At 42.4% G+C, this 13407-nt stretch overlaps 1 protein-coding gene across 3 annotated transcripts in view; it reads left to right on the top strand.

Moving 5' to 3' along the window:
• The window catches only part of XIRP2 (xin actin binding repeat containing 2), a 147010-nt gene that overhangs the window by 119744 nt on the left and 13859 nt on the right, over window positions 1-13407 (top strand). For all 3 annotated transcript variants that reach the window (XM_054043677.1, XM_054043679.1, XM_054043678.1), the window contains 3 exons: window positions 12043-12150; window positions 12474-12546; window positions 13192-13325. In XM_054043677.1, coding sequence (XP_053899652.1) covers window positions 12043-12150; window positions 12474-12546; window positions 13192-13325 — 315 coding nt within the window. The remainder of the gene's footprint in view (window positions 1-12042; window positions 12151-12473; window positions 12547-13191; window positions 13326-13407) is intronic.

Genomic DNA, 13407 nt, shown 5'->3' with positions numbered 1-13407 from the left:
AATGACATGATATACTATGTAGAAAATACAAAATGGTGCGGTACAAAGGTTTTATCAGAATGAATTTAGGATGGCCACATTACTCATGAGTGGCAAAGCTGAGAGTGAATTATGGAAGTCATCCCAATCAATAAAATCTTTATACTACAGTTTTATAGAGCTTTAAACATTTTTATTGATACTGGGTTGAGTTCCCAAGTGCACCAAGCTAGTGATTTACATCTCCTTTTTTGCTTCTCACTGATCCTGAGTCTGGCCAAGGCCAGTTCAGTCCCTAACACAATTTAGAACAACTTCTAGGTTCCTTCAAGTTGTACTGGTTTATAACACCACCCTAGGGACTGATATGCTACGTAGTGATAGCTATACCTTGGATACCAGTTTTCACTTTAAACAAATATTATGGTTGTGAAGAATACCAAATATGAATCAAGTGTAATGTATGCAGTGGTGTCTACCTGAGTTTCAAGCTATTAATCTCAAATGTGAACCACTCCCTTTATTTCAAAAGTATGCTAACTCAGATGTCAATGTGATATGGTAAATGTCAACATCATTAATAGAGCTTGGCGGGAAGTGATTTTTCCTGTTCCGTAAAAAATTGAAATACCAAAATATTTTCCCCATTTCAAATTGACACAAAAAGTCAGAATCTTAATTTTTCACTAAATAAAAATAGTAAATAAATATAAATCGGTTTGGGTCAATCAAAATGTTTTGTTTCAATAACATCTATACATTTGATTTGATTTTGACTTTTTAAAACCTTTGTTTTAAAATTTTAGTAAATTTAGACAAAGTCATTTCAACTCAAAAAACAAACTTTCCTTTTCAAAAGCTTTTTGTTTGTTTCCAAAACTTTTTTGAGTCAGGAGATTCGCCAAAACCAGCCCTATTTCAAAAAAAAAGAGTTTTGGTTCCGACAAATAAGAAATTTTTCCCCAAAACATTTTTTCACCAAATAATCTTATCAAGTGTAATTATTAACTATTTCACTGCTCTTCAAAGCTTATAAGAAGGAAGTGGAAGTATCACATTATGAAGGCCTACAAAGGAAGCATTTTAAAATACTATTTAATCGTATTAAATTGAAATTCTAAAATATGGCTATGCCTTTAATTTTTCCTGGAAGTGGTTGGGCTCAGCTTCCAAAATTTTGGAGATGCTTCCATAAAGGAAGAGAAAGCAATAAGAGAAACAAAACAATGAGATAGACTAGAGGAGAGATAGAAAGAGGAGACACAAATGTACAGAAAAACAAGGAAGGAAAGAGCCGTGTGTGGAGGAACAATTGGGAAGGGATGGTGCAGTAAATCTATCAATGCCTTCCCACAAACATTTTTCACTGATAATTATGCTGGCTACCAAAGTTTACAGATAGGCTATTAAAAGGTTTAGTTAAGTAGGCCGTCTAACTACTGTGCCATAAATCCAGCACCAAACAGATACTTTCACCTACCTCACATAAAAACTGCTTTAATGTCTTCTCTGTTGATCACAGTCTGATCTTTTTTAACAGCAAGGGATCTATTCTCTCCACTGATGTACAGAGGATTTATGCCTGTAACTTACATTAGTGTTAATAGGATTTATTGTGTAAGCTCCACACACAAAGATGAGAGAATAGATGCCTAAAAGTCTTCTTAACTGTATTTTCAGCTTTTCACAAACCTGTAGAAGGTAAGCTGATTTCTGCTTAGTCTTTATTAGGGATATGATGTATTTGAAAATCCAATTAAGAGGTATAATTCTTGGGATATTGCTAATTGGATGAAAGCCTCTTTTCAGCCTTTAGATTTTGCAAGCTCAAGTTTCTTATTACACTGAAGATTGCATAGGTGGTGTGCACTCACTTCAGCTTGTCAGATAAATTCCATGCTTTCACATTTGATTCACCATATAATAAATCCTGCATGGACAAGGTGCATTTGCATCTTTATTTGGAACTAAGGTGGTGTCAGAGTTGTATGTTGACCAGCCTGCCAATATTTTCCCCATCGTTCTTATCTAAATATTTCTCCTCGTTCCTGTTTGTGATGCAGATATATACATGCTAAAAATATGTTTTAAACTATGTAACCAGTCGTTGGTGACAAACAGGGTTTCTGTCAGACAAAGCATGTCTATTCACCTATCCCAGTCTCTGATGTAAATTAAGCATTGTAAGGCAAACACAATGGGAGCTATATTTGCATTCCTAGTCAATGTGGGGATGTGAAGTCAACATGGGAAGACACTGGAAACTAAAACCCACAGTGTGTCCTGCCATTGGGGGAGCGGGGGAGGGGAGAGTGGAAAGATTATGAACTTTGGGATATAAGAGGAAAACAAAAGGACCCCTGTTTGATCCTGCACCGAGAGAATAATTGGGCAGTGTGATTACATTAATTAAAGTGGGATCTCAACCAGGGTGTGGTTGAAAAGCACTGTAAAGGACATCTGAGTAAGAGACATCTTTAGACAAGGCCTTAGCCTGTTAAAGTTAAGTTTAGTCTATAAGAAGCGTGTTATATCTTTTGTTTTACTTGTAACCAGTTCTTATTATATTTGCTCACTAGCTCTTAAATTTTAACCTTTGTTAATAAACTCATATTTTTTCACTATAAGTAGATAACAGTGCTGGTAATACCTAAGAAGGCAAGAATCTAGCAAAGCCCAAGGCTAGGAGCTCTGCACAGTATTATAAAGGATGAGTCAATGAACCCAAAAGTCCTTCACAGAGCAATGAGAGCTGGGGTGGAAGAGGGGGAAGATGAGTCAGAAAACTTAGCAGCTCCACAAGACAATGAGATCTGTGATGAATAGTCAGGGAGCTTGGTACCAACAGGGCATTGAGAATCAGAGGGCTTAAGGGAGGTGAGCTAGGGACCCGATGGAACCTAGATGATCCTCAGGACAATGAGATCCTTTTTGGCAAAAGAGAGAAACCAGATAATCTAGTTCAAGTTTTATGGACTGAATAAATAAATGGTTTAGAGCTAAGACAAAACTTTAGGGCAACATTTTCAAACTTGAGTGCCTAGAGTTAGGCACATAAATAAAACTAGTATGAGTTTTAGAAATACCAAGCACCCTTTACTCCAAAAGGAGAGGGGGAGTGTGGTCCAGTAAGAATGAGCATTGGACTGGGAGTCAGGAGACTTGGGTTTTATTCCCAGCTCTACCACTGACTTGCTGTGTCACCCTGAGTAAATCACTCAATCTCGCTGTGCCAGTTTCCTTATCTTTAATATGGGGCTAATGATACTTTCCTTCTTTTGTGAAATGCTGTCAGATCTACAGATCAAAAGCGCTATACAATATAGGAGCTCTATATTACCATTGAATAGCGCAAAAATCTGCCCAACTTATTCATTGACTTCACTGCATAAGGAACCAGGGAGGATTTGGATCCAAGTTAGAAAAATATATATGAAAAGTGAAGCTTCATTTTTTGTGAATTTAGTGTTTCACTCAGCCTTTTCCCTCTGCAGCTGTTTTACTCATGTCACCTCTTGCCCCCATTTTTAGGCTGACAAGGGCTATCTTTTGCTGCCATTTATCTACAAGGGGCAATGAGGTAGGCTGTGCCAAGAAATACAGTAACTGCTCGCTTAATGTTGTAGTTATGTTCCTGAAAAATGCTACTTTAAGCGAAACGATGCTAAGTGAATCCAATTTCTCCATAAAAATTAATGTAAATGTGGGGGTTAGGTTCCATGGAAATTTTTTTCACCAGAAAAAAAGACTATATTATATATATATATACACACATATACACAGTATAAGTTTTAAACAATTTAATACTGTACACAGCAATGATGATCGTGAAGCTTGGTTGAGGTGGTGAAGTCAGAGAGTGGAAGAGGGAGGGATATTTCCCAGAGACTGCCTTACTGCTAAAAGATGAATTAGTAGTCGGCTGAGCCCTCAAGGGTTAACACATTGTTGTTAATGTAGCTTCACACTCTACAAGGCAGCACAAATGGAGGGAGGGGAGACAGCATGGCAGAGAGAGACAGAGACACACATTTTGTGTGTGTGAGAGAGAGAGACGTTCATTGCCCCTTTAAGTACGCTGACCGCACTCTAAATACACTGCCTTGTTAAGTAGATCAGCAAGTAGAGACAGCAGTTGCTGCTAGTAAGCTCCCTCCGTCCTGAGCCCTGTCGTGTCCCTCCTACCCCACCCCTCTCTGTGGATGGGGTAAAGGAGCGGGAAGGGAGGGGGACACCCTGACATTAGCACTCCTTGCCCCTCCCCCTGGCACAGCAAGCAGGAGACTCCCGGGAGCAGCTCCAAGGTAGAGGGCAGGAGCAACACATGGCAGTAGGGGGAGGGACAGCTGAACTGCCCAACAATTGATAGCCTGCTGGGTGGCTGCCATACAGGGAATTTAGGGGAGCTGATAGGGGGGCTGTCAGTCCACCCGGGTTCCAAGCCCCTCCCCCCAGCTAGCTCCAACGGGCTGCTCTTTCTGCAAGCAGTAGACAAAGCAGGCGGCTGCCAAACAACGTTATAAGGCAGCATTGCGCAACTTTAAACGAGCATGTTCCCTAATTGATCAGCAACGATACAACGTTAATCGGGACGACTTTAAGTGAGGAGTTACGGTAATGTGATCAGTTCTCTCCTCCAGAGTTGAACAATGATGTTTCTATGTTAAGTCTGGTTTTGCCTGGCCTAAGGTTGAGTAGTTTTTAAAACTAGTTTTCTACCAAGCCACTCATATGACCCCCTTTTATCTTTGATAAAGGTGGCATTTCTTAGCATATCAGCCTCAGCATTTTTGCCCTTTATACCCTGTTGAGGATTCTCTCTCAGATAATCAGCAGAAATAGTCAAATTCACAGGAAATAAAATCACTCAAACTATGTGGAATAGTCTTTAAATTTAGATTAAATAATTAGTGCAAGACCATAAAATCCTATTTATTCTTAATGGAACTGCACTTTCATGTAAAACGTGATTATATACTTTAGTAGCAGAAAACTTACTCAAGATCATTGAATCAAACCTGGGACAAATTTTTTCAATTTGGATACAGATCTCAAAGTATAGATGAATCCAAAATTGCACAGACAGACTAACAATATAAGCAAAACTACCAAACCTGGGAGAGGTGAAGAGAAGAATATACTGTGGAGTCCACTAGGAAATCTCTGTAAAAAGAACAGGAGTACTTGTGGCACCTTAGAGACTAACAAATTTATTAGAGCATAAGCTTTCGTGGATGCATCCGAAGAAGTGGGCTGTAGTCCACGAAAGGTTATGCTCTAATAAATTTGTTAGTCTCTAAGGTGCCACAAGTACTCCTGTTCTTTTTGCGGATACAGACTAACACGGCTGCTACTCTGAAACCTAGGAAATCTCTGTGTAAATCTTCTGTATTTGGCACTTAGATAAATACTGTGAAAGGTGCACTGGATGTGTTATAAAGAAAGATAAACTGAAAGATCATATCAGATTGAGACTCATTCCAAATAGGCTACTGAGCAGTCATCATATGGTTACAAATTTAAGTAACTAAATCTTAAGTCTCATGAATTTACTTATGCTTTTACCTGTACAGGGCAATAGATTTGTACAGAGCTGTATCCTGGAATACGTTTTTATTTTAATAAGATATGTATAAAATGCTGATTTAGGTACCTGAACAGAGACTGAGTGGTGGGCACAACATACAAATTAAGATAAATACCAACATGATTCAAATAGGAATTGGTGAAAGGCTATATTTCCTAGTGTGGATCATCAAGCTATCTAGTCCTATTTTCTTTTGACAGATTTTCTGTTTCTCCATACAAATAATTTACTCTATAAAGTAATCCTCTTTCCTTTTCTGCCACAACACAGAGATGGGAAACTCCAAAAAATGTCAGATAAAAGGAAAAGGCAAACCTAGGTCCAAAGTGTACAATACAGACAATTACTGAAAAACAAATCTTGGAACATTTTACAACAGGATTCTGTGTAAGTTATTGCAGCCCAGGGGCCCTAAAATTGATGCATTCGCCACTAACATATAAAACTAGTGTAGCAATTACAGTTCTATTCAGTAATAGCATCTGAACGCCTGAATAAAAATTCAGTTCCCTAATGCAAATATATACAGACTTATGCCCATGTTTGCTTCCTCCTTTCTAAAGATTATTTTAATTTTTTAAACAATTTTTAATATTTATACAACAGGAGTCTCTAGAGATGCTGATCTAGGTGGCATTGTGGTAGATGTTGTACATACACTTAAATAACACAGTACCTGTCCCATACAGCCCACAGTCTTCGATAATGATAAGATTTAACAGGTGGAAGGAACCAACAAAAGAGAAGGGTGGAGGAGAATCAGAGGATGAAGTAACAGTGAAGTGAACATTGTGCATAATGAACAGCTGTCCCAACTTGCCACATGACTAACCATTGTCTAGTTGGCAGTGTGTTAAAGAGGGCCCCAGATCACAGGGGAAAATCATCATAGTAGAAGGTGTCTTCACACCTAGCTCAAAAAATACTGACATTTTTCTCTACTGTTGTCTAGGGTTACCATTCGTCCGGATTTACCCGGACATGTCCTCCTTTTTGTGCTAAAAATAGCGTCCGGGGGGGAATTTGTAAAGCACTCACAATGTCCGGGATTTCCCCCCTCCCCCTGCAGAGCAAAGCGAGCGGCTGGGAGGGCTGCAGGGAAGTCCCGGGCTGGACTCAGGAGCAGCTGTAGAGGAGCCGGATCTGCCCTGCATTCTGAGCCGGCAGCTCCCTTGCAGCCCAGTCCGGCAGCACTGTGCAGGGCCAGGGACCGGGTTTTGTTGTGCAGGGCCAGGGACCGGGTTTTGTTGTGCTGGGGAGCTCAGCCACATGTCCGGCTCGGCTGCACAGAGCCCAACACTCTGTTCTGAGCAGTAGGGTAAGGAGGTCAGGGGGCAGGAAGGTTCTGGAGGTGGCAGTCAAGAAACGGGGGGGGGCTTTTTGGGGGGAGTGGAGAAAGTTTTGGGCAGTCAGGGTACAGGTAGGGGGTAGGGTCCTGGGGGGCAGTTGGGGGGGGTCTTAGGAGGGGGCAGTTAGGGGACAAGGAACAGGGAGTCTTAGGTAGGGGGTGGGGTTCTGGAGGGCAGTTAGGAGCAGGGGTCCCAGGAGGGGGCAGTCAGGGGACAAGGAGCAGGGGGGGTGTGTTTGGGAGTTCTGGGGGGGGGGCTGTCAGGTGGCAGGGGTGGGGAGATGGATCGGAGCAGTCAGGGGACAGGGAGCAGAGGGGTTTAGATGGGTTGGGAGTTCTGGGGGGGGGGGGCTGTCAGGGGGTGGGGAGTGGTTGGATGGGGCGTGGGAGTCCCAGGGGTCTGTCTGGGGGTGGGGGTGTGGATAAGGGTTGGGGCAGTCAGGGGACAAGAGGCAGGGAGGCTTAGATAGGGAGTGGAGTCCTGGGGGGCAGTTAGGGGCAGGGGTCCCAGGAGGGGGCAGTCAGGGGACAAGGAACGGGGGGAGGGTTGGGGGTTCTGGGGGGCGGGAAGTGGGAGGGGCAGGGGCGGGGCTAGGGCGGGGCTCCTCCCGTCCTCTTTTTTTCTTGCTGAAATATGGTAACCCTACTGTTGTCTTCTGTATCCCTGCACAGATGGATACCTGCAACTGTTCTCTCCTGGTAGAATTATACATGCTCTGACTGACACCAGCCATCTTTGTAAAACTTTCAGCATCTTGGCCACAGCATTCTTCCTCTTGCTGTAGTGCCCCATTTCACAAATCCTTAAAGAGTTTTAATATTCTTGTGGAGATGTGTATGAGTGAATCACAGTTACTTGTGTTATTCCTTTGTCTCAATATTGGATGAATTTGGTATCATAATGTCATTAACATTCTATGCCTTTCTCTACCAGCTGCTTTCAATGCATATTGATCTCTAGCACTTTTCAGCTTCTTTAGGTGTTCTTAGATGTCATATCAGTTATATATTTTAGACAATATTATTGTACCCTATAAGGCAAAGAAAAAGATAACCATTTTCTCATCTACTCTAATTTTACTCATGCCACAAGTTTTACCCCTGATCAGCAGTGTAGGCCTGGCTGAAATTTGGATTTTGGAAGTTAAGTGCACATAGCACATTCATGCATAAAGAATCACAAACCTTCACACCATTCACCAGATGTGAGTTCCCAAAGTCATAATGAGTTGTGAACATCCCACAGTCATGAATTGTTTACATACACAGACTATTGATCCTGTGCTATGCAATTCAAATTATTGCATCCTTGAAATTAGGAAGTATTTAGCTCAGGGGTGGGCAAACTTTTTGGGACGAGGGCCACATCTGGGTGGGGAAATTGTTTGCAAGGCCGGGGCAGGGGGTTGGGGTGTGGGAGGGGGTGTGGTGTGTAGGAAGGGGCTCAGGGCAAGAGATTGGGGCAGAGGAGGGGTGCAGAGTGTATGAGGGGACTCAGGGCAGGGGTGCAGGAAGGGTGCAGACTGCGGGAGGGGGCTCAGGGCAGGGGGTTGGGGTGCAGGAGGGGTGTGGGGTGTACGAGGGGGCTCGGGGTAGGGGGTTGGGGTGCATAGGGGTGCGGGGTGTACAAGGGGGCTCAGGGCAGGGAGTTGGGGTGCAGGAGGGGTGCGAGGTTCAGGCAGGGGGCTTAAGGCAGGGAGTTGGGGGGGCAGGAGGGGTTTGGGGTCCAGTCCGACACCACTTATCTAAAGGGGCTCCGGGGTGGCAGTGGCACGCACCAGAGCCAGGGCAGGCTCTCTGCCTGCAGGCCCTGCGCTGCTCCAGGAAGTGCTGCAGCCCTTGTGGGGGGCAGAGGGTACCTCCCCCGAAGCTCCCATTGGCCGCGGTTCTCTGTTTCCAGCCAATGGGAGCTGCGGGGGGCGGGGCCTGGAGGCAAGGGCAATGCACCGAGCTCTCTGCCTCCCTGCCCGGAGGCCACAGGGACATGGTGCCGGCCTCTTCTGAGAGCAGCGTGGGGCCCACGGCGCCACGGGGGGCAATCCCGCGGGCCGGATCCAAAGCCCTGACAGGCCAAATCCTGGCCGCGGGCTGTAGTTTGCCCACCCCTGATTAGCCACTGTGAATAAAATATTATTTTAATAATGTACATCACAGAAAGACAGACAAAGAAGTCATCTTCTCTTTGCAGGCATATCTCTAATCAGGCTAATGGGACAGTGTTAATATTAGGACTAGATTTAGCTGCAGCTGTACACTGGGGACAGTGGGGAGCACTGAATGGCATTCTGTAGAATGCTTCCCAGTGTGTTTGTGTGTGGAGCACAGCCCCTTAAGGGGTGAATTATACTCTCCCTGACAACATATTGGTGGCCAATGCAGAGGGGTGAGTGGAACCACGGGTCTATCTGTTCCCTGCTCCTTTTGACTGATTGTTCTGAGGAGCAGCATCTCTGTAGCAGCCCATATGCTTCCCCAAGTGGAATTTCAACCAGCTTTTAAGCAAACCATATAAAGGTAGGAAGGCCCCTCCTCCTGTTCCACCACCCATAGCCATGTAAGTACAAGGTCAAAATTTGGTCCTTACTGTTTAGGCTTCCTAAGGTACTGTTAATTATAGCTTTCGATAGCTATGACTATTATTTTATGCCATTGTGACTTTTAGCAACCTAGTAGCTACTTCATAAACAGATATAAAAGTTGCAGCAATGATTCTGTGATTAGTTTGGTTTCTGACTACATTAAGTTTAATTATATTCCTTTTTAATACCTTTATACAATTCAAACAACATATAATGACAAACATCAACATATTTTGCATCTTATGATGAGTTTTTTCAATAATGAGATCTTGACTTATAGATCTAAAACACCCATGTCTAAGTGTGAATACATACATATATGTAAAATATAACTATTTGAGTGGACGGTAGGATCGATCCCTAAATCTTTGCAAGTTGCCTCCCTTCAGCTTTGTGGGGAGCTAATGCTGAAGCCTTTTTGTCTTTCTTGGGAGCTAACTCTCAAAACTGCTGTATGATGAGTGGCTTTTACACTGCAGTCTGCCCCAGGGACCGGGGGCTTAGTGATGACTGGCAGTAGCCCAGACTGAGGCAAGGGGGGTTTGGACCTGCTGCCTTCCTTTGCCTCCCAGTACCTCTATGGGGCTTGAACCAAGCCCTGCAGCCTGGGGAGTTGCCAGCCTGGAGCTCCCCTGCTCCTCTGGTTCTCCCCAGCCCTGCTTTACTCCCAGTACCCTTTCTGCAGGCAGCCAGGTCCTGCTCTCTCCCAGCCTGGAGAGACACTTCTCTTGGGCCTCTGACTCACAGCCTTTTTATACAGGCCAGCTGTGGCCTAGTTGGGGCATGGCCCAGCTGTGGCAGCTTCCCCAAGCAGCCCAGCTTAGCAGCTCTCAGCCACAACCTTCTCCCAGGGCTAACTTTAACCCTTTTTCCACTGGAGTGGGGGAGCCGCCCCACTTCAGTCTGTAATGTCAATCACGTCCCCATCTTGCCCACCCCAAACCCTACATGCACTTTTACAATGCAAGCATGGCAGTGACTAAGATAAATGTGATTAGTGACCAACTAAATCATCCAGTGGGTCACTAGCCAGAAGATTATTCTACCTGTACCAATATTTTAATTCCTCTTTTAGCCTAATCAGAGAATGTTACTGCCTGGTGGATGGAGGTCATAAAGCCTACGATGAGGATCCATGAAGCCTTTCTGCCATGGAGCCTAAGTTTTCTGGCAGCCCACTGTGCAGCAGGGATTTGGGGGCCAATCAGTGGATTTTCCACTACATAGATTTCCCCAACATGCCCTCATGTAGGTGCCAGCTCCATAGAGGTGCCTTGGTCCCGAGGCAGGAGTAATAGCCATGGAATGACTCTATTGCCATAAAGTGACTGAGTGCATGGGGCGAGGGAGGGAATTGTTACACTCATGGCTTATTTGGCTGAAAGCAGATGCAAAGGTTGGAGATTTAGGAAGTCAATAGCTCTCTATTCTTCAGATTGCATATCTGCAGCCTCAGTTACACAACACGGCCTCAATTTGTATTCTCACTGGGCATTTGGGAGTTTCCTCTGAAGAAGGACTAGATACCGTTTTTTCCCTTTAAATTGGGAGCTTAGATTCAGCAGAAACTAATGGGTGAGTCCCTCTTTTATGAAGCAGTTTCCTAATCGATATAGACAAATAGGTGAGTTGATTTGTCAAGCATAGATTGAAAAATATTTGAAAAACTTGTGCAAATGGATATAAATAATAATAGTTTGTACTTATAGAATGCTTTTCATCAGGAAGTCTCAAAACACTTTATGAAGATTGTAAAATGGAAAGAATAATGTTTCCCAGATAGGTAAATGAGGCAAAGAGAAGTTAAGTGACTTGCACTAGGTCAGAAAGCAAGTCAGTGGCAGAATCTGGGATGAAACTGAATGTAACTGTCACCATGATAAGCATCATAGGCATTAATTTAGTTTACACAGATATAAAACTATATCTCAAAACTTTCAGCCCTTTGCTCAGTCTATTAGACCACAATTGCCCTTCTTTTCAAATATAAAAGCAGCACATATATTACATTGGATCTTCTGTTAAGACAGAAGGCAGTATGAGTCTGAAAGTTCCTATACACCCTCCATTTGTGCACATACAAACGTGCAAATGCATTTATATGTGCGCACATCTTTGTACACTATCTCTTATGCAAAAAAATTATAGAATTTACTGTAAAGTGTCTTTGACCTGACTCCTACTAATAAGGAGTAACTGAGCAGCTGTGTAGAGTCACCTTCATTAAAGCAGGTTCAGCTTCCCATGCTCTTCTGCTCGTCACTTTGCACCTTATGCTTATCCATGGAACTTCAGTACCTGCAGCTCAAACTCAGACTGCAGTAATGAAATTACAATATATGTTCTATTATATAACAAGGCCTGTCTTTGGTTGTTTATAGTTCTTATCCAGATGAACTGCATTAATAATGATAACCTGCTAAAAAATATATTTTTCAAACCATGCTGTTTAAGTGATAACATTAGTGAAAAGCCATTCATAGGCAAACACTAAGTTTTTCAATTTATCATTAAACTGTTAATGTGTAATTACTTTTATTTGTCTTTAGGAAGTGACACGTAGTAGTCAGCTCACGGTATCAAGCAGCAGCAGAGAAGCTGAACAGAATGAAGTGACCTCCAAAGGAACTCAGTTGGAAGCCTTTGAAACAGAAGAGGTTAAGTGTATCAATTAATAATTATGTCACCAGGCCACTGTACAGAGATGCTGATATGGAGACTACATATTTGCTTTGCTTTTTAACTCTGTTACCACTTAGTATAACAAGATCTTGACGTGCTAGTGAAAACTTCCCTGATTTTGTGGTAGGCAATCATTTTAAAATAGGTGTTTTATAAGTGTTGCTTCAATGTGTTAATTAGTTGGGTTTTCATTCAGACTTTACCTTCATAAAGCATTTGTTCTGTATGTCTGCATACAAATAGAAAACTTAGACATATTACACTAAATCCTATATTAAAATCAAAATTTTGTCCACAGGTTTCTCATGTCGAACAATCTACCCATCAGACAAGCAAGGCTTCTAATTTCACTCAACATATTGATGAAACAGGTAAGAAAATCAGGATGATTTTAAGCAGGAGAATAAAGACTAAGAAATGACAAACAGCATATACACTTGTTGGCACAAAAATACCATTGTTCACAGGTGAATATGGGCCCAGTATTCCATTTCTATTCAGCAAAACACACCAATTGACTTTGATGGGATTTAAGGAGAATATGCTAATTTAAGTACCTGGTGAAGCGCTTTGTAAATGAGGTGGACTTTAAAGCACATGTTAAAAGATCTACTGACTTGGGGCCATGTAGAAAATCCATTCTCCTAACATTTGTTAAAACAAAAACCCATTTATGCAAATTTTTGTAAATAGTGAATAATAATGGATAAAATTATGGTTGAAATAACAGCTCTGGACAATATGAATAATGTTCATGAAAGCTGATTTTTCAGTATTCAACCAGCTCTAGTCCTGACATTAACACAAATTACACATTGCAAAACAATATGTGATATGTTACTCTGCAATTATTCTATGGTTTTCTGTGTCTTCATCTAAGTGATTCTACAGTTCTGCAAGGTTGAGTGCAATTGGTTTAGTTTAATAACTCTTTTTTTAAAATAACTCACTGTTAGACAATTATAATAAAATACTAGGCTTAGAAAAACCCTTTTGTTCTTCTTTTCTTATTGTAGTAGTCAATGAAACTATGAATGAAGAGATCCCAAAGATTTCAACACAGTTTTTAAAACAGCACTTTGAAAAGACAGCCCAGGAAAAGGCTCTTCTCTCAGACAGGGAGACTGCGACACCTGCAAAGCATACTAAGGTCTGTGCTTTTAATAAGTGGGATTTCTGTATATGCAGACTAGCAGTGTTCTGGTTAGCCAGAATGTTGAAACATTGCCCTT

Source organism: Malaclemys terrapin, chromosome 11, assembly GCF_027887155.1.
Source record: "Malaclemys terrapin pileata isolate rMalTer1 chromosome 11, rMalTer1.hap1, whole genome shotgun sequence".
NCBI lineage: Eukaryota > Metazoa > Chordata > Testudines > Emydidae > Malaclemys > Malaclemys terrapin.
This window is presented reverse-complemented; position numbering and strand designations above follow the sequence as displayed.